Source organism: Cricetulus griseus, chromosome 7, assembly GCF_003668045.3.
Source record: "Cricetulus griseus strain 17A/GY chromosome 7, alternate assembly CriGri-PICRH-1.0, whole genome shotgun sequence".
Taxonomy (NCBI): domain Eukaryota; kingdom Metazoa; phylum Chordata; class Mammalia; order Rodentia; family Cricetidae; genus Cricetulus; species Cricetulus griseus.
The window spans coordinates 100,177,284-100,203,700 of record NC_048600.1 but is presented as its reverse complement, the minus strand read 5'-3'; the positions used below and the strand labels follow the sequence as shown (position 1 = coordinate 100,203,700).

Genomic DNA, 26,417 nt, shown 5'->3' with positions numbered 1-26,417 from the left:
GGGTTAATAGTGAATCTCCAGCTACCTAACAAAGCCAGCAAGACTGGAGGGGTTGCAGAGTGAGGAGCACAGAAGAGGAGCTTCTCTGCGGCCAGTGCCTGCTGCTCCCTCTCAGGGCATGTGCGCTCCTCTCATAGGAAGCTTTGCTCCATCTGCTGATGGTGTTTCCCTTTGCTGCTGCAGGCTGCTGAGACCCGGCTGTAGACCTCTGCTAGAGAGTCTTTCCTCTGAAGAAGTCACCAGTGTGTGGAGCCTGCCGCACACCCACCCCCTGCCAAACCACGGCCTTTACCTGTGTCTTCCGGTGTTTCCCGTGCGACCCATCCTGTGGGAGTGCCTCGTGGGCTGCGCCAGAGTTTGCCGCCCCACGCTCCGCTGCACCAATGGTGAAGATGACAAGATCCAAGACTTTTCAGGCATACCTGCCCTCGTGCCACCGGACCTACAGCTGCATTCACTGCAGAGCCCACTTGGCCAATCACGATGAACTCATTTCCAAGGTACTGCTTTCACAGAAGGCCTTTCTTGCCGCCCAGTAAGGAAGGGGGCGGTTCCTGTTCCTGGGGTCACAGGCTTACATGCTGTCTCATACAGTCTGGCATATATTTGCATACTGTCTTTTATAAGGGCAGGGCTGACCCAAGGCTGTCCACTCAACTGAGACTTAACTCAGGGACAGAGTAGTGCTCCAGTTTATATTGGAAATTGGAAGTCAACCCTATTGGAGGCTTTGGGGCCTGGCGGCACACGGTTCTGTAGTCCATCGAGGCCTCTGCATGTTAGGCAAAAACTCTACCACAGAGCCACACTTCATCCCCACTGTAGCAGCTTCATTAGCTGAGATGGGAGAGCCCCTGGCAAGCCCCAAGGACAGTTGCAGGGCTGTAGCATTATGAAAACTTGGCCTTTGGGGAGGGAGGAACAAAAGTGGCCTGTTGAAAAGCTGAGCCACTGACCTGTAAGGGACCTTTATACATGAAGTGATACAGGGTGATATCTGATCATAGCTGAAGAACCAGTCCCTTTTCCCAGAGGGGTCTTGACAGCTGCTTGTGAAGCTGGGGCTGGGGGTTACTAATGAGTAAACCCAGGTTCTCGATTGTGTAATACAGGAACTGAATACTGTGGGCAGCATTCTCAGGGGAGCTATCTCCCTCCGGGCCCTGGATTCCCAGGGGAGGAGAAACAGGTTTTACTAGGCTAGATGACAAAGAGAAAAAGATCCGTGGGAGAATTTCCCCCTTAATAGCATCTTTCCTGAGAAGCTAGCCTCCACACAATTAAGGGCCTAACAGATACTTACGCAGACCCAGACTAAGGAAAAAAAAAAATTAGCGATCCCAAACTATTTATAAGAACTGGCAAAGGCACTCTTGCTTTTCTTTCTTTCTTGGGTTTGGTAGTCTCAGCCCGAGATGGGTAACAGCTCCAGTCAGCGGTTACAGAATATTCCTCTTCAGCTGGCTGGCTTGACTGGCACATGAAGGCCACCCATATAACCAAGTCCTCGGTCATAGATTCTGAGATGAGGCTCTAGAACAGAGTCTGTTGTGGGTCTACTCCAGGCTGCTTAGTATAACCTACAAGCTCAGGCAATACCTTGGTCCTCCAGGGCCCTGACTAAATCTTGAGCCGTTCCTTTCTTGTCTGCATTTCTGAACTTTGTTACTTACACTTAAGCCAGCCTTTAGCTATCTACTATATCATCTTGTTGTGGATTTCTTTTGAGTTTTGGGGGTAAACCCTTGACTGGAAATTTGGATTTGGGAGGCCATGTCCATTCAAGAACCAGCCAGTCTCCTGGCATGGAGTGTAAGCCAAAAACTTGTATTTGAGTTGGCGCTGGCTCCCTTCTACAGCCTTTTTCTGTAGACATTTCCAAAAGTGTTTCTATCTAAGGAGGCATCTAAGGCACCACTTTAACACAAGGAAGAAGTGTTTTTGTGGTGTAAGAAGTTAAGGCTCTGGTCTCCAGAGCGAGTGCCAGGATAGGCTCCAAAGGTACACAGAGAAACCCTGTCTCGAAAAGAAAAAAAAAAAGTTAAGGCTCCAGTACGCCTTAGTGTCTTCTGTGTACTGCTATACCTGGCATTAAAAAATGCTATTCCACTCACCTCACCCTTAAGGTGAGTGGACAGTCATATATTATACCAGTGGGAAAGCTGCTTTTGTCTGCAGGTGCTGAGAAAGGATTTCTTGGTCTTTATTGCAGCTGGGCTTGAAAAGATGGATGGATGTTGTAGAGATGGTAATGGCTTATAGGTTACAGCTGCTGTATTTAGTCAGGTGTACAGGCCTTCCTTTGGTCCATCACTTCCTTGCTTTGTTTTAGTTAGCCAGGAACACAAGCAGTCTTCCATGGATGTGGAGGTGGGGGTCTTTCAAGCCTCTGCTGAGGGCAGCTCCCCTTGACTGCCTCTCATGAACCCTTCCATGTCTTTCTGTTGTGTTCTGTCTGACTAGTCCCCAGATCAGAATTTGACCCACAGCAAAAACTCAGTAAACAATCAACTGAAGGGAAAGATGGAGCCTTGGGAGAAGATGAGGCAAAAAACAAAAACAAAAACTTCTGGCTTGTGTCCCCCTTCCTACCCGCCCCTTCTGGGACAGGAAGGCTCACAAGTCCAGGCCAACGTCAGCACAAGCTTTGATTTCATTGGCTGCAGCCAGTGCACAGATGGGGTACATTAGAGCTAGATGATTTAAAGAGTCGGGTGAAATGCCTGGCTGGGGGAAGAGTGAGGGAACTGCTGGGCATTGTACAAAGATTCCTTTATTTCGCTCTGCAGCCACCCCCAGCATTAAATAATCTATACATTCTTATGCGCGTCTGCTTAATGGAAAGATCATTGCTTCGGCCCCCTCCTTGGAAAAATGGACCTTTTCTTTCCACCCCCTCCCCCATTTAGGAAAGTTCAAGGAGAGAATGTCCCTCCTGTTCTCCCTCTTGACTTAATCTCCTGTATGGTTTCAGAGTCTGCCCAGTTGAGAGCTGGGCAGCAGATAGCCGGGGGTGGGTGCAGCGGAGCAATTAAATGAGGCTTTGTACTTGAAATGGACGGGGTCTTTAGTCAGAGAGCTGGACCTTTGTTTGGGGGTGAGAAATAAAAGTCTGCCTTTATTGTGGTGTAAGTGATGCCCAGGTCTAGAGAATGGAAGTGGGTGCCTAGGAAGAACGGGGGGCTTCAGGCTCCCTTCCTGGAAGCCTGGCTAAGCCACCAGGGAGATACAACATTGGGAAGTTTTAAACAGCAGCTGGAGTGCTGATTCTGGTGGTGGGAAGCTCTGCGCTGGGTTTGCTTCCTTCCCAGCTCACTTTACAAACCCAGGAGGTAAGTTGCCATGCCAGCAACCAGCTGTCTAGCCTCTGGGTCTCCTTTCTTACTCATAAAACAGGCAAAATGATGTTCGCTGTGTTAGTGAAGGCTGTAGGCTGAGGCTTCGAAGGCTGGTGCAACAGAATGTCTCCAGAACACATTTCCTCCTCACACTTCTAGAAGCTGGAAAACCCCAGATTTGGAAATTTGGCAAACTCAGTGTCTCAAGGTTTACTTTCCAGTTCACAGGCAGCTTCTTGTTATTGTGTGACCTTCCATAGTGGGAGGAGCAAAGGATCTTTCTCTGGCTTATTTTTATTCTTGTATTTTGTGTATGTGTTTTGAGAAAATCTTGCTGAGTTGCCCCGAATGTTTTTTTTTTTTTTTAAAGATTTTATTTATTTATTATGCATACAACATTCTGCTTCCATGTATATCTGCACATCAGAAGAGGGCACCAGATCTCATAGAGAATGGCTGTGAGCCACCATGTGGTTGCTGGGACTTGAACTCAGGACCTTTGGAAGAGCAGTCAATGCTCTTAACCTCTGAGCCATCTCTCCAGCCCCGGAATGTTCTTTTAGCTGCTGGGCTAAAGTCTTTTTGCTTTTGGCCTCCCAGGTATACAGGGCATGTGCCACTGTGCTTGGCTTGTTCTGGCCTCTTTATACTGACAATAAACTCAACTTATGAGGGCTCTGCCCTTGTGGCCTAATTTCCTAAAGGCCACATGTCCCAATATATCTATTTTGGGGGGCATGGTAGACATTCAGACCATAGCAAGGAGTAGCACATAGTGTGTGTCTCCATTGCAAGGCTTGTCTCATTGGACTGCTACACACCTCAGATGAGATCAGAGATGCATGGGCGACTTGTAAATGACAAAGATCTTTGCAATATAAGGTTGTTTTATTTATTTCTTCTCTTGGCCTTATGATCCAAAATCTTACATGTATTTCGGGACTCAAACTCAGGTCCCCATGTTTGTGTGGCAAGCCCCATTCTCCCCAGGGGCAACATTTGTGAGCTATACCCAAAGCTTATTCCAAAGTCCTTTTAACCAGCTAGGTTTTGAAAGGGAATGTAAAGCAGGGGGGAATGGGTTGGAGGGGTATTCTGCTTAACAACAGTCATGAGTGTTGCATTAAGACCTGGATGTATGGAAAGGACAGTTGATAGCTTAATGTGTCTATAGGATGTAACACAGCCTTTGGTCTGTGGGAGGGGAGAACTTTGAATTGATAATAGAACTATCTAGGGAATGTGCCTAGGCATCCTACAGTCTTTCTTTTAGAGGGTGTTATGGTCTACATGCTGAGGTGTTTGTCTGCAGAGAGAGGTATTTTCTGTTGGCATGAAGAATTGCTTGCACTATTGTTTCTTAATGCTTTCAGCCCCAGAATAAAAATACTTTGGTTATAAAATAACAGTGGCTTCCACTGGGTCAGTAAGTCATCTGTCTGCCTTAACCTCCCAAGCAGTGAAGACCTAGAGGCCCGTGCCACCAAGTTCAGTTTCACAAAGCTTCTGTGCGGAGGCCTTCCTTTGCTGTCTTCCTGCCAACCTTCAATTGAGCAGTAGGGCGTTTGGGAACTTGTGACTTCATTTCAAGACTTGATCCTTATCGGAAGGGCGTTGTGGGAGGCTGTTGGGTGGGTGTCCCGGGCAGGTGGAAGGAAGAAGTATTTTGCTCATCACCCAACCTGCTTGTTAGTTGGATCTGTGGGTCTGGTTATTTTCTGGAGACAAGGTCTCCAAAACTGTAGACTGTCTAGTCTTGGTGAAGAAACAGTCAGGGTGTGGCTGTGACCAGCTTTAGGTCACAGCCCCGTGAACCAGTGATCTCTGGGCCATGTTCTGTGTGAGGAGCCCTAAGCTGACATGCCTTCTGGCTCCCGACAACCCTCTGAGGCTGGGAACTCAGGCAGGTTTTGTTGCTTGTATGGGGCTCCTTGGGCTGGCTGTGGTGGCATTTGGACTCACTCTTCCCTGTCAGGAGATAAGATGTAGCACTGCTTTAAGAGGGGGCAGGTGGGTAGTCCGCTGAAGCTGTGTTCTGGTGGCTGCTAAAGCGCTAAGCTGACCTTAGTTTCCCACCTGTGCCTCTGAGCCCCAGCGCTCAGTTCTACACAGTTCTACACCTGTGGTTCCCAGCAAGCCTCTGAGTCCTAATGTTCTACACCTGTGGTTCCCAGCTGTGCTCTCTCTCTACCTGTGGTTCCTAGCAAGCCTTTTACCTCTCACTCCAACGCAGTGACTGAAAGGTTGTGGACATGGTGGGGTGCTGATGTAATTAATGCTACAGAGATCTGTCCCATCTTGCTTACAGTCCTGTCAAACAACAACTTTGTTTCTCACATTTTCTAATGCCCACCATTTTGTGCTTTCATTACTCTAGCTGGGTGGTGGTGGTGCACACCCAGGCAAAATCTCTGAGTTCAAGGACAGCCTGGTCTACACAGTTCCAGGACAGCTGATATCCGACCCTCCCCCTCTCCCCGAAGGGGGTCACACCCCACAGTTGAGAACCTCTGCTCTAAGCTATTAAGGTATTAAGGTCCTGGGATGAGGCTATATCTCAATTGGTAGAGTGCTTGCCTAGCATGTAGGAAGCCCTAAATTTGGTCCCCAGAACCACAGGAATACGGCAGCCTGTGCATGTAATTCCAGCACTAGGGAGTTGGAGACAGGATCAGGAAGTTAAAGTCATCTTTGGTTACATAGCAAGTTTGAGGCCAACCTGAGCTACATGAGATCCTGTCTCAAAAAGAAAAAAAAAAATCATACGAAGAATACAGGAGCAGACAAAATGCCTGCATTTCCTTTTCTTTAGGCAAACCCAAAAGCAAAGTAGACACTGAGTGTGAGATTGGTGCTGAACTTTCCCATAAGACACAGTAACTCAGGGAGCATGTCCCTAACTAGCCCTTGAGCTCCTCTAGCCTGCAATTATGTTGAACTTTCAATTTGAGTGTGTTTGCCTGAATGTATGTAAGCCACGTGTGTGTCCAGTGCCTGAGGAAGCTGCTGGATCCCCTGTAACTGGAGTTACGTTTCGGAGCCATCATGTGGGTACTGGGAATGAGCTCTGGTCCTTTACAATGCCAACCAATGCTCTTAACTGCTAAGCCATCACTCCAGACCTTTGCCTTTTTAAAAAATCCAATGGATATATGCTCTATTTTTTAAAAAAATGAAATAAAATTAGTATTTCTATTTTGACAATGGGGAGAAAACAGGATTGAAGCTCAATCTATATTTATCTCATAGAGGTTTTTAGGGTACTGGGTCTCCAATTCCACCCAGTAGTTAAAGGTCCCTGAGGTTGAACCATCGCCATGTGGCCTAGTTGGGAGTCTTGTGCCTTTGAATCTGCTTCTCTCTCTCTCTCTCTCTCTCTCTCTCTCTCTCTCTCTCTCTCTCTCTCTCTCTCTCTCTCTCTCTCTGTGTGTGTGTGTGTGTGTGTGTGCCTGTGCTTTTATGGGGGGGGCAGTTGCTGCCCAGCTTGTCTCTTACTGGCCTAGAGTTTGATCAATGATAAGGCAGGCAGGCTGGCCTGCTGACCAGGGAGCCCCAGGAATCTCCCTGTCTCTGTCTCCAGTGTTGGAATTACGGGTGCATACCACCACACCCTACATACCTACTTTTTTTTTTCTTCTGTCTCACACTCAGTGTTTTACATGTATTGTGGGATTCAAACTCAGGTCCCCATGCTTGTGCAGCAAGCCCCATATCTCCCTAGAAGCAATATTTGTGAGCTATACCCAAAGCTTATTCCAAAATATTTTTAACCAGGTAGGCTTTGTAAAGGGAGTTATATCTCTAACCTGAAATTGTTTCCTTTATTTCAAGTGTTTGCTCTCCAAAAGCCATCTCCTCCTAACAAAGTGTTAGCTCATTCATCCTTCTCCAGAGCTGTCTGCTGACCACCTAAAGGGTGTGTGCCCGTTTGCGTGCGACTGTCTGTATGCATGGTAAGAGAGCGCTGCACAGAAGAATCTTTGAACCAACCAACTTGGTTGGATTTCAGCTCTTGGTAAAGAGCTGTTTGGGACCGTAAACATTGTACCATATGGTGATTTAAGGATGAGATGAGCCCATGGATGAGGCTGATCCTGTCAGTGGGTACTGGGTTTGAGTCTCTCCTGAGACAGTTATGGTCAGTATGACACCTGTGTCCCATTAGCCCATGTGTTACTTTTGAGATGCTTATGATGTCGTGTTATCTCTAGCATAGTTTTTCAAGATGGCAGATTTTCTATTAGTAGAACATTAGCACCACAAGGCAGGTTTTCACTAGGGAGTCCCAATCTAGGGTCTGTGGACTGACTAAAGGAGTCCCTGCAATGACATGTGTAATTACATACACGTTTATTTCTGAGGACGATAACTTCCATCAGGTATTTGAAGTTGTTGATTGAACGATAAACCAGCTGAACTCCTATCTGCACAGAGTGAGGTTCTGTGTGAACTTGGAAGAAGGGCTCATGAACCAGGTGTGGTGGCACTTCCTGGCAATTCCAGCACTTAGGAAACTAAGGCAGGAGAACGCCAGACACTGTGCTCAGAAGCATGTAGGAATGGGTGGGAAGGGCAGCATGAACAAGGCATGGAGGAAGCCTGTGGGGAGAAGCCATTCTCCTGGGTTAGTAGGTGTCTGAAAACAGATTGAAGGAGTAGGTTGAAGCCAGATTGTTTGAAGTTCAGGCTCCATCCTGTTGGTAGTTTGTTACTGAAGACTGGATAAGTCATGCTGTGGCCAGCTTGTGACGAGAGTTACTGGAAGATGAGCTGTTGAAGAGGGTCTGAAGTGGCAACTTGATTATGTCCATTGCCACACTGCTGTGGTCTGAATGTTCTGGAAACTGCATGATAATTCAAGACCCACTGTGGACTGCTGCTTGGCATAAAATACAGTCAGTAGTTGAAATGACGAAACCGCTTCACTTTTTGGCAGGAACAAGGGGGTACAGCTGAGCGTCAGACTGCCCCCTTAGTCACGGTGGCTCCTCCCTGGGAAAGTGAATGACTTGGCATATGTCTTGCTGCTTACTAGTCTGTTATCCAGGGGGCTTCTGGGGACCAGGACTGATAATCATCTTTGTGTGTCTTGATGTAGACTACAGGGAGCTGGAACACAAATCTGCTCAAATTGGATCCTTTCTGTGTGGGTATTTTAAATACCAAAACGATGTTGACTTGACCAAATGAGGCATGTCCTGCAAGCCTGCTCTGTGGCTTACAAATAAATGCCTGCCAGATTTTACCTCTAAGTTATTTGGACAATTAGTGAGGTGTTTATAAGCTTTGTTTCCACTTAAAACACACAGGGATGGATATGTATGTATGTATGTATGTATGTATGTATGTATGTATGTATGTACGTACGTATCAATCCAGAGAGAGAGAGAGAACGCGAGAGTGAGCCAGGGTCTTGCTCTGTAGCCCAGGCTGGCCTAGAAATCCCTATATAGTGTAGTTCTCAAACTTATTCTCTCCTGCTCCAGCCTCAAGTGCTGAGATTACAGGTAGGCATAAACCACCACTCCTCTGGCAAGAAACTTTTTCAGGAATGTTCATGCTCAGGAACAAGACTTAGCTGTAGGACTGTGCCCCTCCTGTTGTTTTGTTTTAGCCCAGGCTCTCCGGAGCTATGACCTCTGGAATGATAAAAGTGTCCCACAGCTGGTTTGGCTGCTGACCAGAGTCAACTGTTCTTGTACAGTTTGTTCAATGATTTTCCATTTCTTTTAAAGACAGTCTTGATAGTTCCTTACTGTTGCCTTAGCCTGCCTAGTCTAGGATTATAGGGGTGGAATACTATACCAAGTAATGGAACCAACACTTCGTAGGTGGGATGGGGAAATGCAAGGCTCATTGTAGAGGGCAGAATAATGGTGCTGAGGAGACTGGTTTGAGCACCCTTAAAAAAGAACTAAGTCTATCTACATTGCCACTGTTGACTATCTGCTGTGTCAAAACTCTCCCAGATAGGTTGTTCCCTCCCTTACTAGGCAGGCATCAGGCATCGATGGCTTGCCTAAGGCCAAGGTTACAGAGAAGTCAGATGGGCCAATCTGGATATGCCCAGTTCTTTTCTTCACCTCAACCTGTCTGGGTGGCCTGGGCTGCCCCTTTGGTATTGGCTGATCCGTGATTGTGTAGAAGTGTTGGTGGTAGATACACCCTCTGTTGCTGACAGAGCCCATGCCTGGGGAATCTAACTTGTTTCTCCACTTAATTTCCACACATTGGAATGGTGGGGGTGGGCCCTGGAATGGAACCTAGGGCCTCACCCATGCTAGACAGGCACCTTGCTACTACTTGAAATCTCAGGCTCTACCCTGTCTCCAAGACCACCTAAGGGTTTTTCCCAGAAGCTCTGCCTTGCCTGTAAGACTCCCTCCCTGCTTTGTCCTTGCTTTGAATTGTTATAGACCTCCCTGGTTTTTACACCCCACCATACTGGATCCTCCTATCTCAGTTGCTGGGGAAAGGGGTCCACACCACCACACCCAGCAGGTATGCTTCTTGTGTAGAATTGCCTTGTTTCTAATGAGGTTTTAAATGCCTTTGAACCTGAACTTTCTCATTGTATGGATTGGGCAGTCAAGACCAGAGAGAAATGGAGGACCTTTGGGTTTTATTCCCTGCCTTGCACGTAATGGGTACTTGTAAGTGCTGGGTGGAGGCCCTGCAGTCAGGGAAATGAAGGTGTCAGCCTGGGGTCTTCCAAGACTGCTCCACTCTGGCCCTCATTTTTCTACATGTATCCAAAGAAGTGCAGTTTCCTTTGACTCCAGCCATGGCTGCAGTGCAGTAAGGCGTGGACCATCATTCCGATCTTGGCTGTTCACCTGATAGTCGTGCAAATTAAGTGACTTTTGGAGTAAGCGACTAAATAAGGAATTTGGGAGACATGTGGTTAGAGTTTTAGAGAAAATAAATGAGGTAACTGGTGGAAAATAGTGTTTACAGTGTGATACAAAGTCCGCGCTTAATAGCGGGCAGTAGCTTCTGCTGTTCCATCAAGATTTGCTGAGTACAATCAGGTAGAATATGACATCCAGATATAATCAGGGGCTGGTACTCTGTATTTTCTTTCTTTTCTTCCGGGAGGCTTAGCTAGCCATCAGGTATCCTCAGTGACCTACCCAGGCCTTTGCAATCATGGAGTCCCTCCTTTTACGATAGCAGCACCCAGCAGCAGGATCCTTCTGAGGCCTGGCCTCTGGGCAGCAGACGGGTCCCCTCCCACCTGCTAATCTGTCAAGCGAGTTTGGGTCTTTGTGTTTTGCTTTTGACCCGCATTTCAACCAGTTACAGAGACTTCAATCCATTGTGACAGCCGCTGCCCTGGCATCTGGAAGAGGGGTTTCCAAGCTGGTGTTAAGTCCCTAGCTGTGAATTGCTTGTCAGTCAGTTTGCCTCATTCTGTGATGCTGCAGGGTGGGGGCTGGGGCACTGGAATGGGGTTTGGAGTGGCTGAGCTGGGGAGTTCTTTTGAGTTCTTTATCTTAAAAAACAAAGCAAAACAAAAACTGTTATCTTTGTTCCCTAAGTTCAGCAAAACTGAAGGGGAGGGAAGGGTCTGACCTGGTGATCCTAAGTGTTATCTTTGAGGTCAGAGCAGCCAAACTCTGTTCTCCCTGGCCGATGGCTGGTGTCTGGGCACTGAGTCAGAGGAGGTGGGGGTGGGTAGCTCCACCCGCTGCTGCTAAAAAGAGCAGCATCCACTTCCACTGGTCTACAAACACCCCCTGTAGACCACAGCAGGGGCCACAGTACGTGGTGTTCGTCCACCTTTCCTTGTGGCTCCTCTCTCCCACTTTGGGTCTGTTTTTGAGAATAGCTTAAAACCATCTGAAGGAAAAATTGTCCCAACTCTGAGGAGCTAGGAGCCCCTTTTCCTCCCTGTTTGAGTTGGCCCCATTAAGAGCATTTTTTTTTTTTTTAAGCATCAGTTTCTCAACAGATGGACGGAGAGAGAAATGTACATGAGACAAGAGCAGCAGGTAGAAGACAGATGTAGAAGCCTTAGCCTCACTGAGTGGTCCACAGGACCCTTTGGCTACGTAGAGGGTGGCAGCCAAAATGGGAGTCCTCACTCGGCCTGAGCCCAGCCGTTATGTGGGGTCCTGAGTAGCCAGTATTTCCACACTTTTCAGTTGAGGTTGTCTTTACAAGAGATGGACCAGTGCATTCGGCGGCCCTCCTGACTATCTGGTGGTGCCAAGACCTGTGCTACCACAGTCTAGCAAAACTGCCCGCTGTTTGCTTCTGTTGGGACTGTCCATTTGCAGGGCGAGGCCTCTCCCTGTTGGTGGGTGGCTGCTTTGTCCATAACTCTGGACCTTTTCAAAGTTGCCTAAATTTCCTAGTTGCAGTGGTCTCCTCTTCACTCTCCATACTGAAAGCTCCAAATGACAGGTACCGAGGAGGTTTATTCCAGATAGATTCACCCAAGAACCCTGAAGGGAGGAAGCAAATGAAATCGTATTTCTTCATCTTCCCCTTACCAGGAGAAAAAGAGCCGCAAAGTGTATCTGTGGGGGAGGAAAGCTCCTCCTCGCATGTCTGCTTCTCTGTGAAAACAACAGGCCATTCTGCCCTGGGCACTGAGAGGTGGGGGTGCTGAATAAGTACACCAGGAAGAAGGAAGCCGATAAGATAAGCCCTGGCACATCTAGGTCACCAGGCTGCTGCCAGCCACCTGTGTGATTGGTCACCTTGAAACTGACAGGGGGAGGAACTTTAGTCCAGGGCTAGACTGGCTGACTTCCCATGCCTTGGTTTATTCAATAAACATTTATTGAGCACCATTAGGTGCCAGGTCATGTGCTAGGTATTTCAGGCTCCTGTATGTCTCTAACAGGCCCATGTGGATCCCAGGCTCACAACCAGTGCTAAAAAAAGAAATGACTTCATTTAAAAGAAACCCAGCTTGTCCAGGGGAGTTAGGGGTGGGAGTGAGAGTGAGGAGCCTGTCCCCAGGAGGGAGGACCCATCCTGAGTCGTGATCTTCTCTTCTTTGGGTTAAAGCCGAGGGTCTGCGAGAGTTTATAAGACCAGGTAGTAAGTATTAGGCCTTGCTGAGCCCATAGTCTTAATGGCCAACCTCTGTGGTAGTGGAGAAAATATCTGCAGAGATCCACTGAGACTTCATTACAAAAAGCACCAGTGTCCCTGGGCTCACAGGCCTTGCTAATGCCTGGGGTAGATGTTTGAAATGATACTGTGAATGTTGGGGAAAGTGGCCCCACAGGACTGGGAAGAGGAATCTCGAGTTGATGTGGCGTGGATAGTGCATGAATTGAGGCAACTGGAAAATTCCATTCCACTGGCTCAACTTCACTTTCAGCCATTGAGTACCCACAGGTTAAGCTGGTGACTAAGCCAGTCAGTGTAACTAGTCTCCTCACGCTAACTGGAATGGAGCTATTCCATTTTTAAAATCCTGAAGGGAAGGGGGTCAAATCGCTTCTGCTTCAGGCCTGGATTTGCACTAAATTTTCAGTGTTGTATCGGACAAATCTCGTAACCGCTCTGATGGTTAAGCATACAGTGAACACTGCTGTGTGAGAGCAGTTCTGGGGCTTTAGAGGGGCCAGACTATAACTAATGCCTCTAGCTGCTAAGGGTAGAAACACAGGCGTTTTTGAATACCTGATTATTGTGTAATACTATATAGATGTGTGCGTTATAGCTACCCGCATAAGATGATATTCTCTTCTAAGCAGACATAGCGTGTCTTAGAGAAAGTCAAGCCTGGGGAGCCACAGGTAAGCCAGGAGGGCAGAGGCTGCTTCCGGGGAGCAAGAGGTCTGTGGGGGTGGATCTCAGGGCTGACAAGGCTGTGCTAAGGAGTTTAGACTCACTTCTGTGTGCTGTAGGGAACCACTAAACAGCTTGAAGGGAGGGAACAGTGGGATTTGGTTAGTTCTAACTGGGCAAGAACATTATAGTGCGGCCAGTTTCAGGAGAATCAGCTTTTGTTCAGCTTCTGTTAAACTGTATGGCCTAGAGCTGTGAGTGACTAACATTGTTGATCATGCATAGCAGTTGGTAAAGCATTGATAATGTGCCATGGCCGTTTATAATAAGATTTGGGCTCCATCCCTCCCTAAACAGGGGTCAGGCAAATGACAGGAAGCCAAGGACTTTGAGTGGCAGACCTGTAGTGACCTGGAGGCTCACAGGGCCTGGGCACTGTTATCTGACATGATGGCCCTTACTGCTTGACTAGGGGTGCCTGAATAATTAAAAGCTGGCAATTGTAGCCTCAACCTTGCAAGCTTTTTCTATTACTTAAATATATCATATTTGTGTGTGTGCACATGCAGTGAGTTTGCCTATGCAAGAATATGTAGGAAGGCCAGAGGCCTGGAACATGGTAATTTGGCTAGGCTGGCCAGCCATGAGTCCCCTGAATCTGTCTCCCAGCCATGCCTGTCCTTTTCTTCACCACTCTGCTGCCACTCATCACCCCTGAGGTTATAGGTGTGTGCAGCCTTGCCCAGCTTTTCTGTGGATGTTGGTGATTTGAACTTGGCCCTTCTGCTTGCACAGCAATCACTGTATCACTGAGCTATCTCCTTGGCCCATATTTGGCTTTTTAAAGACAAGAACTTACCATAGAGCCTAGACAGGCCTTGGGCTCAAGATCACCCCGTCTCTACCCTACAACCTTTATTTTTCTGTGTCCGTGAGAGATAAAGTATATAGTTGGGTGTGTACCTGCTGCATCCCATGTGGGGATGTCAGAGAATCAGTTCTATCATATGGGTCCTGGAAATCAGTTTATCAGACTTCATGGCTCGCACTGTCTCACCAGCCTCTCTCTTTTTTTTTTTTTTTTTTAAATAGGGTTTTCTGGCTGGGGTCCATGGCACAGGAGAGGATTGAGAAGGGAACACATGATCCTCAGCAGGGGTAGAGAGTAACCTTTCCAAAATTGTTTGCTGATTAACTCCCTTCTTTCCTGAAGCTAGATGAGAAGAGGAAATCGGGACTCAGCAGGGCTTGGGAGCCTTAATTACTATGATCCAACTAGGTCAGGGGAGTGTGACCTTTGGAGTGCTCCCCCTACCCCCCCTTCTCCTTCCCCAGACATGTATGCCTCAGCTCAGTGGAGCAGAGTTCCCCCACCACTAGGGGGTTGGGATTCCAGCACCCAGCCAAGGCATCTGTGAAGCACAGATCTGCCTATTCATTCCCTTCTCCCTGGCACTCTGGCCCTGCTGGGGCCGGTGTTGAGTTGCTCCATGCCCAGTCTCCAGTTTCACTTCCTTAGGCTGAGATCCTGCAAGCAAGTGCTCTTTCAGCCCCCCCTTTCCTGCTTGCCTCTCACTGATAAGCTCCTGGGTTGTGTATGTGGAGAGGTGGCTACCCCCCCTCCACTTCCAATAGACCCTTTTGTCAGTGGGCACAGTGCCCTGAAGCTCCCTGGTGCTGGGTTGGGTAGGCTGGCGGTGACTCTCTGCCTAGCTCCAGGCCTTTGCTGGCAGATGGAGCCAGGCTTGGCTGGGACCCAGTTGTGCATATGCTGAGGCTTCACCTTCAGGTGGAAATGGGAGCCTGGAGTTTGAGTCAAGAGACAAGGGAACTCTGTTTGAGGTGTGAGCCTCAGACACAAGGGCTCCCTGAACAAATCTCTGTTTCTGCATAATCTACCCTGGTCATGCCAGATTCCCTGTCCAATCTCCTGGGCTGGACTGAACTGAGACATGAGTGTGGCTGAAGCAAGAGGGAGAGGAAGCCAGTGGACTTGGATGCCTGGGTCCTTGGGAACTGAGGTGAAAGGAACCTTTGCATCTACTGAGTAATGAATGAGATTCTGCCCAGCTGCACTGGTTTCCGTTTATCCGGTGAGACAGATGTGACTAAATAAACATGGCAGCAATGAGGAAGTCTCCACAGTCACTCCACAGGCCTACTTTGGAGAATACCCAGTACCTGGAACCTGGTTATAGAGATGCCAAGTTACCTAATAGTTGATGACCCAGTCAGTCTCTAGATACCTTCCCATGGCTATCAAAGATGACCTGTGGGTCCCGTTTAGAATGACAGAATGAAACCAAGAACTGGGCCTCCATGTCTACATTGGTCTTGAGTATCCAGTGTTTTCAAATGTATATAGAAAGGTGGCAATTAAATGTTTGTCTCAGAATAACCCCAGCCTCTGCATTCTCCCAGGAGCCCTAGCCCAGGGAAGATGATTAAAAATAGATCTGAGTAGTACTTCCTGCCTGGCAGATGGCTGACAGCAAATGCTAGGGCTTGTGGCTGACCTTTCTTGTGAAATCTGCTCTGTGTTTCCATGATGCTAATTGAGTCCCTTGCTAGACCTAATCAGAGACTCTGTAACTGACTGCAAAACACCAGGGCTTGCTGTCCCAGCTCAACTCATGGAACAACAGGAAAGCCCTGCAGTGTGTATGTGAACCCCCCTCCTCGGTCCAACTGGTTGGTCCTTGTTTAAAAACTAACAAGTTCTGCTTTCCGATTTACTGCCCTTCTGTTAGATATGGCACACCCTGTCCACCCCCATCTGTGATGCTGAGAGTAAGGGAGCGATAAGAATGTCCAATGTTTGGAAGTATACAAAGTAGACAAGGCTTACAGACAAAATGGGGATGGCTGAAAGGGGTCAGGTCCTTTCTTTGGGGTCTTCAGTGGCCCAGGCCCTATCTACTCCTGCCTTTTCCTCACCCATGAAATGCTGATATTATCCACATAGTTCCTGGGTTATCATGAGAATTATGAGTGCTTAGTTATCATAAGTGCTTAGGAGCCTCCAAGATGGCCTAGCAGCCAAAGGTGTCTGCTGCCAAGCCTGATAATTGGTAGCTCAGACCTTGCAGTGGAAGGAGAGAAATGATTCCTGGAAATTGTCCTCTGACCTCCACAGTACATACATACATACATGTGAAAAAAAATTGCTTTTAAGATCATGTCCCAAGGGTATAAAATTGTGGAAAATATAAGGGGCTCTTCATTTTGCCCACAAATGGCTGATATCTGTATTGACTCAGATGGCTGAGGTGAGATCAACTAGTTCAAGGTTACCTGGGCTTTATATATTTGTAGCAAGATCCCGTCTTACTTGTCTTGAACATCTGTTTGGACCACTGTTGCTTGGCTTCCTTCCTTCCTTTTTTTTTTTTTTTTGTTGTTGTTGTTTTTATTTTTCAAACAGGGTTTCTCTGTGTGGCCCTGGCTGTCCTGGAACTCGCTCTGTAGATCAGGCTGTCCTTAAACTCAGAGATCTGCCTGCCTCCTGAGTGCTGGGATTAAAGGCATGCACCACCATGCCTGACTCCACTGTTGGTTTCTATGACATGCAATACGGTACGTTGCTGGGCTTCTGACTTGCCTGGCTTCTTAGACTTAATCATGTTTTCCTCTCCGAGGAACTCCTCTTCTGAGAATGGCCCCAGATAGTGCTCCCATCCTCTCCAGGCCCTAGCCATCTTTAAACTTTAACAGACACAGTGTGTTAGCATGTTTTATTTATGTATTTTAGTCCTGTTTCCTGCTTGGCAGATTGTAATAAGCACCTTCAGGACACAGGCGGCTGGCTAACATCCTCCATGGTACCCAGCAGTTCTTACAGATTTAAATAAAGAGCACTGGCAGGTTCATGTGGCCATACCACATGGTTCTGAACCCTTCCCCGGCCCCTCACTTCTTTACTTTCATAGACTGCTTTAGATTGGCACCTTTTCTTTTGACTAGGAAACAATTTCCCAAGGCCTGATAATACACAGTGAGCCCAGTACTTTCATGTTGGCCCGGGAAGAAAGATGAGCACCAGATTATATGGCAGGAATTTCAGTTTCTTCATCTGAGTGTTGAGAGCCCTAAGCCAAGGGGATCATTAGGTAGGTCAGCCAATGAGCAGCAGAGACACATAAAGAGGAAGTTTACCATGAGTGAAAAGGTCTAACTCTGAGTCAGGATGTTAAGTGTGCCAGGTGGCTGTTCTCCAGAGAATATGGACTTGGGTTTGCTCTGTAACAGGTCTTGCTCATTAGGTTGTGGAGTTTTTCCATGGCTGTTGTAGCCAACAGGCTGGTTATTCTGATCTGGTTATGTTCTATTTCTGGGGAGCCAGAAATACCAGTAGTCATCATTGTGTGTGTAGCTTTGGCCCTTGAGCGGCACCTTTTGCGTTCTGCCTGATTTCTGTGGTATATATACACCGAGATATACAGAGCCCCATCATATTCCTTCCCGGAACCAGGGTCTCTCTATATAGCTCTGGCTGTCCCTGCTCACTATGCAGACAACATCTGGAGCTCACAGAGATCTGCCCACCTCCACCTCTCCTTTTTGAGCTCAGGTTTTTTTTTTTTTTTTTCTGGACTTCATGCTGGCTTGGAGTTTCACTGCATTCCCGAGCTAGCCTCAATTCGTGGTATTCTGCTTCATCTCCCCCTCTCAAATGCTGATCATCATCCTACAACTCTGCTGGACCTAGTCCATGCAGGTATGTGAGTGTAGAGGTCGGAGGTGGGAACACGCTAACATGGTAGACGCTGGACAGCAGCTACCGCAGGAAAGAATACAGCCTCCTTTAGTTTATACAAGCAACCTGAAGCACAATTAATTGTCCTTGTACATGGATTAGCATTTCCAGGAGGACGAGGTATTGAGCATTTAGGGCTGAAATGAGGTACAGAGGCATAGAGCAGGGGCAGAGAGATATAGAGCCAGATGTAGAGAAAATGGATAGAAAGGGTGGTTGAACTAGACACTGCCATTCCATTGCATGGAGGAGGGACTTGGGACCAGAGACATGAAGCTCATGTCTAGAACCAGGAATTAAGTCTAGCTTACCCAAGCACAACCGTGTGTCAACAGAGTATTTCTGAGAAATTTGTCCCTAGATTTCAGCCCTGTACAGACATCACAGGGCACTTACATAAACCTAGATGGTTTATGTTAGGTCACCAAGAACTTCAGATAGACAACCTAAAGGATGCAAGGCCGGAAAATTCAGGCAGCTCTACAGGAAAAAGGCCCACTCAGCTCATCCTAGAATTTGGCATTGTAGGGCTGTAGAAGGGGCTTACTCAGAAGATAGTGGGTTTGCTCTAAAAAGCATTTGGGAGATTTGGTTGCACTGAGGGCAAGAGCCATATGGGTCTATGAAATAAACAGATGAAGTCCTTTGTGTTTGGAGGGCTTCCAGTCCACTCAAAGCACAGCCCACTACAGGGGCTTTCAGGGGACTGTGGTTACTGGAGCATTTGCTGAACAAGTCCCAAGAAGCCTTCTAATCCTTCTTTGCCAACGAAAGGATTTTTAAGGAGCTAAAAAGCTAAAAGCTAACTTCTTAGTTTTGAATTATTTATTTCCAGTGTTGTGAAATAATCTTTCAGTAGTGAGCTGGAAAAGCTGTCTTTAGTCTGGGGCCCAGAACTTTCCCTGGGTGGTCCTCAGTCAGCCTTACACATCATAGGCCCATAAATCAAGGCTTTTTTGTTTGCTTTTTCGTTTACTCGAGAGTGATCAACTCCCAAAGCAGTTCCGCTGTATGTAACACAACTCATAGGGAGCTGACTGGTAAGCCAGAATTTGAATTCATTAATTTTCAGTGCTTAATCCTGAAGGCTTGAACTGTGTTATCTTCCTTGAAGGTAAACCCACTTGAGCGAGAGAATTAAACTTTAGATCATTAAGTAAATACAGCATCCAAGCGGAGGCATTTGAATAGCCTATGAGATTTCATCAGTTCTGACAGACTGACCCATTCCTCTTCATTAAAACTTTTCCCAATGAACACCTGCTAGGGAAAACTAGGGACATGAAGCCAGAAGTCTTGAGCTTACTTACTGACCTTGAGTTAAGGAGTTCTTGTTCTGTTTTGGAGGTGAAATCCATAATGTGCACTATATACCCTGGTATCCAGTATACATTTGAGAATAATTACCTTCTTTTTAGGAAGTCATGTATATAATAACCTTGTTACCCATCTTGGTGCTGGAGTCTTTGACCCTAGGCATATTTCTTTTGGTTTTTCAAGACAGGGTTTCTCTATGTAGCTTTGGAGGCTGTCCTGGAACTTGCTCTGTAGACCAGGCTGGGCTCAAACTCAGAGATCCGCCTGCCTCTGCCTCCCAAGTCCTGGAATTAAAGGCATGTGCCACCACTTCCTGGCACATATTCCTTAAGCACTCTGTGTTTTCTACATCTGTAAAGTGGGGTGATTTAACCTTCTTCACTGTGTTGCTTAGAGGACTGTGTTTGGATCATAATTTGAATCTTGCCTGGCTCATGGTAAGTGCCATGTCAGTGTAAGCCTTGACTACTGTTTTCAACCTTTTATTTTATTTTAAAGATTTTACTCCATTTCAAGTTACTGTTCGTGGTTCTCTCCACCATGTGTTGGTTCTAGGGAAAGAACTCATGTCGTCAGATTTAGCAAAATTGCCCTAACCCTGTGAGCCACCTTGCCACTCCTTCAATCCTTTTGTTTGTTTGTTTTTCGAGACAGGGTTTCTCTGTGTAGCTTTGGAGCCTATCCTGGCTCCAAATTTTGATTAGTATATTTAAACTATTTATACTTTGATCATAGTAATAGAATTATCTTTCCTAAAGTGATAACAAGTCTGAATTGTTTGCAAAGACCTGATGAATTTGAAAGAAATTTGACTTCCATGTGAATACTCTGTTAAACATTTTTTTAGTTTTATATTTGAATTGCATCAAATTTGATTTGAATTTGATGCCCGGTGGCTGGCTGCCATTACATCATCCACCACCCCCAGTGTCCGGATCAGAAAATGTCATCTTCCTAAGCAGGACTAGTGAGAGTGACTTGCCAGCCTTTGTCCTGGGGGACAGAGTGTGTGAGTTTGAGCATCCTCTATCTGCTGAAGAATGAGCATTTGCCAAGCCTTACTTCTCCAGTGGGGAGAGAGAGGGAGGGTACTGCAAGCTGACAACATCTGTTTTGTCAATGCCTGGTTGTTTACATTGGCATCTGTCACTCAAACCCACTGTCACACACTCAGAAGCTTAGCCTGCCTTTAGTTCAGCAGAGAACCACCACATTCTCCAAGTCCATCCAAGGCCCTGGGACAGCTGAGGGATGAACCTGTGGGGTCTGCAGCCCAAGGGTGATTTGGAAGGGAGTCTGGGAGGCCTGTTGGCACAGACATTCTAAAAGCTATGGTTGTGTGAAAGGAAACAAACTTATTAAGGCCTTTTTTATAAAGCAGGCTGCAGCCTGATATACACATCCATGCACTTAATATCACAACCCCCCTCTTGCAGAGTAGGTACTTTTTAAAAAAATCTTTCTGCATATGGATTCTACAGGCTCAGAAATGACTTGCCCAGGGACACACACCTAGGGAGAGCTATTCCAAAGCAACCACCAAAGCAGCCTGTATCAGGAAAACATGACTGGGTGACCTGTCCTCAGGCCCACCCTCGACATTGCAGGGCACCTGGATTCACAGAAAGGGAGAATGAAAGGTGAAGATCCCAGACTCTGCCTTTCAGCAATGGCTCTGGGCACCCAGGGCTCTTCGCAAACTTCTGCAAATACAGTGATCACGAATTCTCCTGTGCACACACAGCAGATATTTCTTCCTTTATAACAAGTCCCTTCTCTGCCCCTCCTGTGTGCTTAAAGAAGGGATCCGGTAAATGAGACACGGAGGCGGGGTCTTGAGGCCATCCTGCAGAAGTTCCTTTCCTGTTGTTTGTTTGACTGCAGGGTCTGCCTATGTAACCCTGGGTCACATGCTACTCGCCACACAGAGCTGTAGGCAGTGCTGGGATTGTTACACACAGCAGGCTTTATCACCACTAAGGTTGTTAGATCCCTCTGTGAAGTTTTTATTTTGGTAAATCATGAAGATACACAAATGGCTTTGTTTTATCCCAATCTTCCTGGTGACCTATGTCTCAGTGTGCAAACCACAGCTAGGAAATACCTTCATAATTATCCGTCTCTCCCATTTCCATGTGAGTCCATTTCCTTTAGTTCTTATTGTAGAGGAGATGGAAGAAATCCCTGTGTTCGTCTTCCCCTCCTAACTAAACATTCACCATGGAAGTCCCTAGCATTGTTCACCATTACCACACCTCACTTTCCCATGTGCCTCGTCGAGGGTGAAGTCCAGGAGGATCTAGAGCCGTCTTGCTTGGACTCCAGCCCTTTGCAATGGCTCCTACAGTTTCTTGTGACCCTGGAAAACCTCATGGACATTCACGATAGACCGAGTAAAGAATGAGAATGAATAATAGGAAAATGGCTGACCTGACCCTTTCTCATCACATGCCACATCTGTTTCCTGCCGGGTAATGGGTGGCGCCAGCCAAAATTCCCAGGGAATTTTGGGACCTATGTACTGACCTATGTACCTATACCTAAACTACTTGACTACCATCCTGATGAAGCTCTAAAAAGCATCTCAAAGGTCACTTCTAACCACCTCTTCAGTACAGTGGGTGCCTCACGCTGCTCTCTGTAGGGCTGGAGAGGAGACTGGCTGCCAGGGGCTGAGGCACTGCATGGCACACAAGAGAAAGGGTGACTCTTGGTGCTGTCAGATGTCTCTCTGGAGTGTGAGAATGTTCTGGAATTAAATCATAATGATGGTACAGCCTTGTGGCTATACCAAGATCCACTTAATTTTGTGATTAAGTACACATTTCCCATCATCCTTTTAAAGTCAGAATCTTATACCCTAGCCCAGGCTGGTCTGGAACTTACTGGCCTCATTCTCCCTTATGATGACACTTGAGTTGCAAAGAGGGGAAGCTTTGCCTTTTGTCATGTTAAGAGGCAGCTGAAGAGATGGCTCAGCTGTTGGCTACAGTTCTTGCAGTAGACCTGGATTTGGTGTCCAGCACCCACATGGTGGCTTACAGCCATCCATAACTGAGTTCCAGGGGATCCCATGCCCTCTTTCTTCTGACCTCTCTGGGCACCAGGTACACATGTGATGCTTATGTACACACACATACAAAACACTCAGACACAAACTGTTTCACTTCTAAGACGGAAAGATCAAAGTCACAGAAGAAAAGAGCCTTAAGACTTAGTGTCAGCTTCTCCGTCTCTTCCCCGGCTCCTGAGAAGCCTTGAGTGGAAACAACTTTTCTACTCTTGCCCTTTTCACCTTACTAGGCTTACTGTTTTTTGTTTTGTTTTGTTTTGTTTTATTTGTTTTGGTTTTTGAGACAGGGTTTCTCTATAACAACTCTGGCTGCCCTGGAACTCTTTGTAGACCAGGCTAGCCTCAAACTCAAGGAGCTCCACTGTCCTCTGCCTCCTCAATACTGCGATTAAAGGCTGTACCTGGCAACTTACTGTTCTTAACTGCCCTTTGAACATGGTTTTCATTCACCTTTGAAAAAAATGAGAGCTGAGAGAGAGGCTGAGTCAGGTAGCTAGTAAATGGGGGTTTCATGGTTAGAGCCTTCTGGGGTCAGTCCCTTCCCAGGGGTTATAACTGCTCCCCACATCTCTACATTCTGCAGCCTCCACCTCCCGATGCCATTTTACTCTTTTGAGACAGGGTCTTGCTGTGTACCTCTTGCTGGCCTCGAACTTGCATTCATTCCTCCTGCCTCTCTCTCTGCCTCCCAAGTGTTTGGGTTACAGGCATGCACCACCACACCCAGCTTCGGCAGTTCTACTTTAAAAAGAACTTCCAGCAGGGCCAGAAATGAGTGGTTTTGGCTACTAAACAGGAAACTCAAAGCCCTTTCCGTTTCTTTGAGCTGGCTGGAAGGGCTGGACCCGCAACTGGTTCTGTACTTTAAAGGACAGAAGAAAACTTTTGTATGGCTTGAAAACAAAATGAAACAAAACCTTTGGTGAAGGCCTGCACACCAGCCTTGGTTGACACACAACATGGAAAAGAACTGCCTTGTTGCCTGGCAGTAATGACAGCAAACAAATGTGTCTGACAGTCTGGCATCTCCTGGTCTCAATTCTGTTTGCCTCATTTTAATTGCTTCCTTAGCTCTCTCTGTTTCCCCACCTTCGGTACCACCCTCACCCAAGGGAACATCAGACTGTGCCAGGTTGTGCTGGGCCAGGCCGGGCCGGGCCCCACAGAATACAGTGACCCAGCCGTGCTATTCTTGTCTGTGTCTATTTGCAAGAAGCCTGTTGTTCTCACTGTCTGTTTTTCTCATCATAAATGTTGAGTTGGCAGGGTTACCCCGGGTGGTGGAAGCCACGATAGAAGAGCATCCAGATTTCTGCCTCTGGAAATGCAGCTGGCTGTGAGTGCCAGACTGAGGGAGCAGTGGCAGATTCTACTTCTTGGGGTGTACCTGAAAATACATTTCCACCAGGAGAGCCCTGCTTGGGTCCAGCACCCTTGGCAGGGCCTGGACTTGTGCCAGCATACTCTTACCAGACATGCCCAGAGGATCTGTCCTGGCATACTTGTGAGCCACCTTTGAGCCTAAGGAGATTATTTTCTTTGCCATGCATCTTACCCCGCAGCCCCTGCTCTCTAGGAATTTTAATCTGTGTCAGACTTGAAGTAGTTACTCACAGGCAATGCCCTGAAGCAGATGGGCATTCCCAGTACAGTGGCCTTTAGCAAAATGCTTGAGTTTACCATACATATTCATGGAGTCCATGAATGTACTGCTATAAAGGGTAAGTGTTGAGAACTTAATAATTTACATGGGACTTGGAGAGATGGCTCAGTGGTTAAGAGCACTGGCTGCTCCTCCAGAGGACCTGAGTTCACTTCCCACAACCGCATGGCAGTTCATGATCCAATGCCCTCTTCTGGTGTGCTGGCATGCAGACACCCGTTTACATAAGATACATAAGTAGAGCTTTTTAAAATACTTTATATGGAATCTGTGTTGCTTTTAATTTTATTTTATTGATGATTTTATTGTTTGACTGTTTCATACATTTAGATGATGACTACTGGTTTTGCCCTACTACCCTCACTGATTTTTCTGTTTGGTTATTTGCTTGAGACAGGGTCTTGCTTTGTAGCTCTGGCTGGCCTCAGATCACCCTAGAGACCTGTCTGCCAGGTTAAAGTATGTACCACCATGCCTGGCTTCTGATCATGCTTAAAACACAAAAGCATGGAAAGAGCCCAATAGGTGTTGTCTGATGCAATCCCAGGTCCTGAGAGCTGGAGGCAGGAGGAAGGAGTTTGTGGCAAGCCTGGGTTATATACTTGAAACTCTAGCTCAAAAGAGAGAAAAGGAATAAACTGATTGATGGTAAATCAGCATGGGTAGTTCTTAAAAGAACTGTGTGAGAGACTAGGGAGATGGCTCTGTGGTTAAAATCATTTGCTGCTCTTACAGAAGACCCGCGTTCAGTTCCCAGCACCCTCATCAAATGGCTCACAGCCATCTATAATTCTAGCTCCAGGAGGTCAGCACCCTCTCCTGGCCTCTTGGCACCAACTTACATACATACTCATAAATAAAATAGATCTTAAAATCTTTTAAAATTTATTCTGGGTAAAAGAAGCCAAGCCAACAATGGCATAAATGTGTGAGTGAAAGAGCATTGATTACCTGCAGAGCTGTAATTGAGAAAGGGATGCAGGGGAGATGCCCAAGGAATCTTGATATGACAGATACTCAATGATCTATGTCCTTTGTTTTTGTCTCACTATTGTCACCCTGGCTAGCATGGAACACTTATGTAGACCAGATAGCATTCTACTACCCTAAAGAAAACACACATCTGCCCATAATCAGACTATTTGACAGATAGATGCCAAGTGATGTTCTGAGATCACAGAGTAAATCTACATTTGATAACTGGTTATTTGAAGGGGGTATAACATACTTTATTTCTAGAATACATGAAGAAAGGAGCATGGTATGGTGGAGTAACAACAATGAGTTTTTATATAAAAATGTATTATAGTCTAATGTGGTAATGTACAACTTTAGTCCCAGGTAGAGGTGGGCCAGCCTGGTGTACATAGTGAGTTCCATATATCAGCGCCACCAGGCCTGGTTATGATCCTTAATTATGATTGTGGTGATGGCTTCACAGGCATACAGAACTCATGAATTAGTGCATCCCAATAGTACTTGAAAAAAAATACAGAGGCATTTAATAGTTAGCAATTAATAAATGCTGACTGAACTGGATGTAATGTAATGTAATGTAATGTAATGGCTTATAGCCATGATCCTATCAGCTCTGGAGGCTGAAGGAGGAGGATTACTGGGAGTTCAAGGCCAGTCTGGCTTACATAGTGAGACTCTTCAAAATAAAGTAAGCGGCATGTGCCGCATTCACATGCTATGTTCTGGGGGTTCAGAGAGACTTGAGATGCCAGTGTGCCTTCTGAAACTCACAGTATAGTTGAAGGAGTTTGATTTAAAAAAAAATTAAATCCAGATGCAAAGAAGAAAAGCACAGGGACTAAAGAGAGTCCAGTACATGGGTGTTGGTGCATCTTCCTAAGAAAAGCTAGGGATATTAACTATTGAGAGTGGCTGGGCTTGGACTAAAGGGCATAGTGGCAAAGTGGCTAGAGAAGAAGCCACCAAATAGGCAGCTTTTGTTCACTTGGGCAGCTTTGTCACCGGGACCTCCATGTTCAGTATTTGAGGCCATGATACCCCGAGAAGCTTATGTTCCCTTCATTGTTGGTTTGGGTCTGGGCAGCAGCTGAGGAATGTCTGCTTGCTCCTTGAACTGCACCTGGGCAGGAAGGCATCCAGCTACCCAGCTGTTGCAGTAGCAGCATCTCCACAAGAATGCTGACTTTCTCTGTGGCCAGTGGCACCCATATTTCTGACAAAATGGCTGTCTTAGGCACAGTGATCTGAGTTCGGTGTGGCACTCTTCTTGTCATCTGTCAACTAGATGCCCCAGATTCCTTCAGAGTTCCTTGTTTCCCTGTCTGTTTTTACACCTTTTTTTTTTTCTTCCAGAGCTGACTAGGAAGTTAAATTCGGATACATTGTCATACCACATTAAAAATGCAAGCAGCAATACAGAGCATGGCTGGCTCATGTCAGCCAGACAGCTCAGTGAAACGAGAGGAGGGAAACACGGGCAAGGCCTGTATAATGGAGTAGATGCCAGATTGCACGGCAAGCCCTGGCTCCTTTCTGTCC

The 26,417-nt window shown here is 46.7% G+C and overlaps 1 protein-coding gene across 1 annotated transcript in view; it reads left to right on the top strand.

Annotated features, from left to right (window-relative positions):
- Ypel2 (yippee like 2) overlaps positions 1-26,417 on the top strand; it is a 58,137-nt gene that overhangs the window by 23,292 nt on the left and 8,428 nt on the right. Inside the window, exon 2 of the mRNA XM_027426349.2 lies at positions 184-500. Within this exon, the coding sequence (XP_027282150.1) occupies positions 384-500 (117 nt within the window). The 5' untranslated portion in view covers positions 184-383. The remainder of the gene's footprint in view (positions 1-183; positions 501-26,417) is intronic.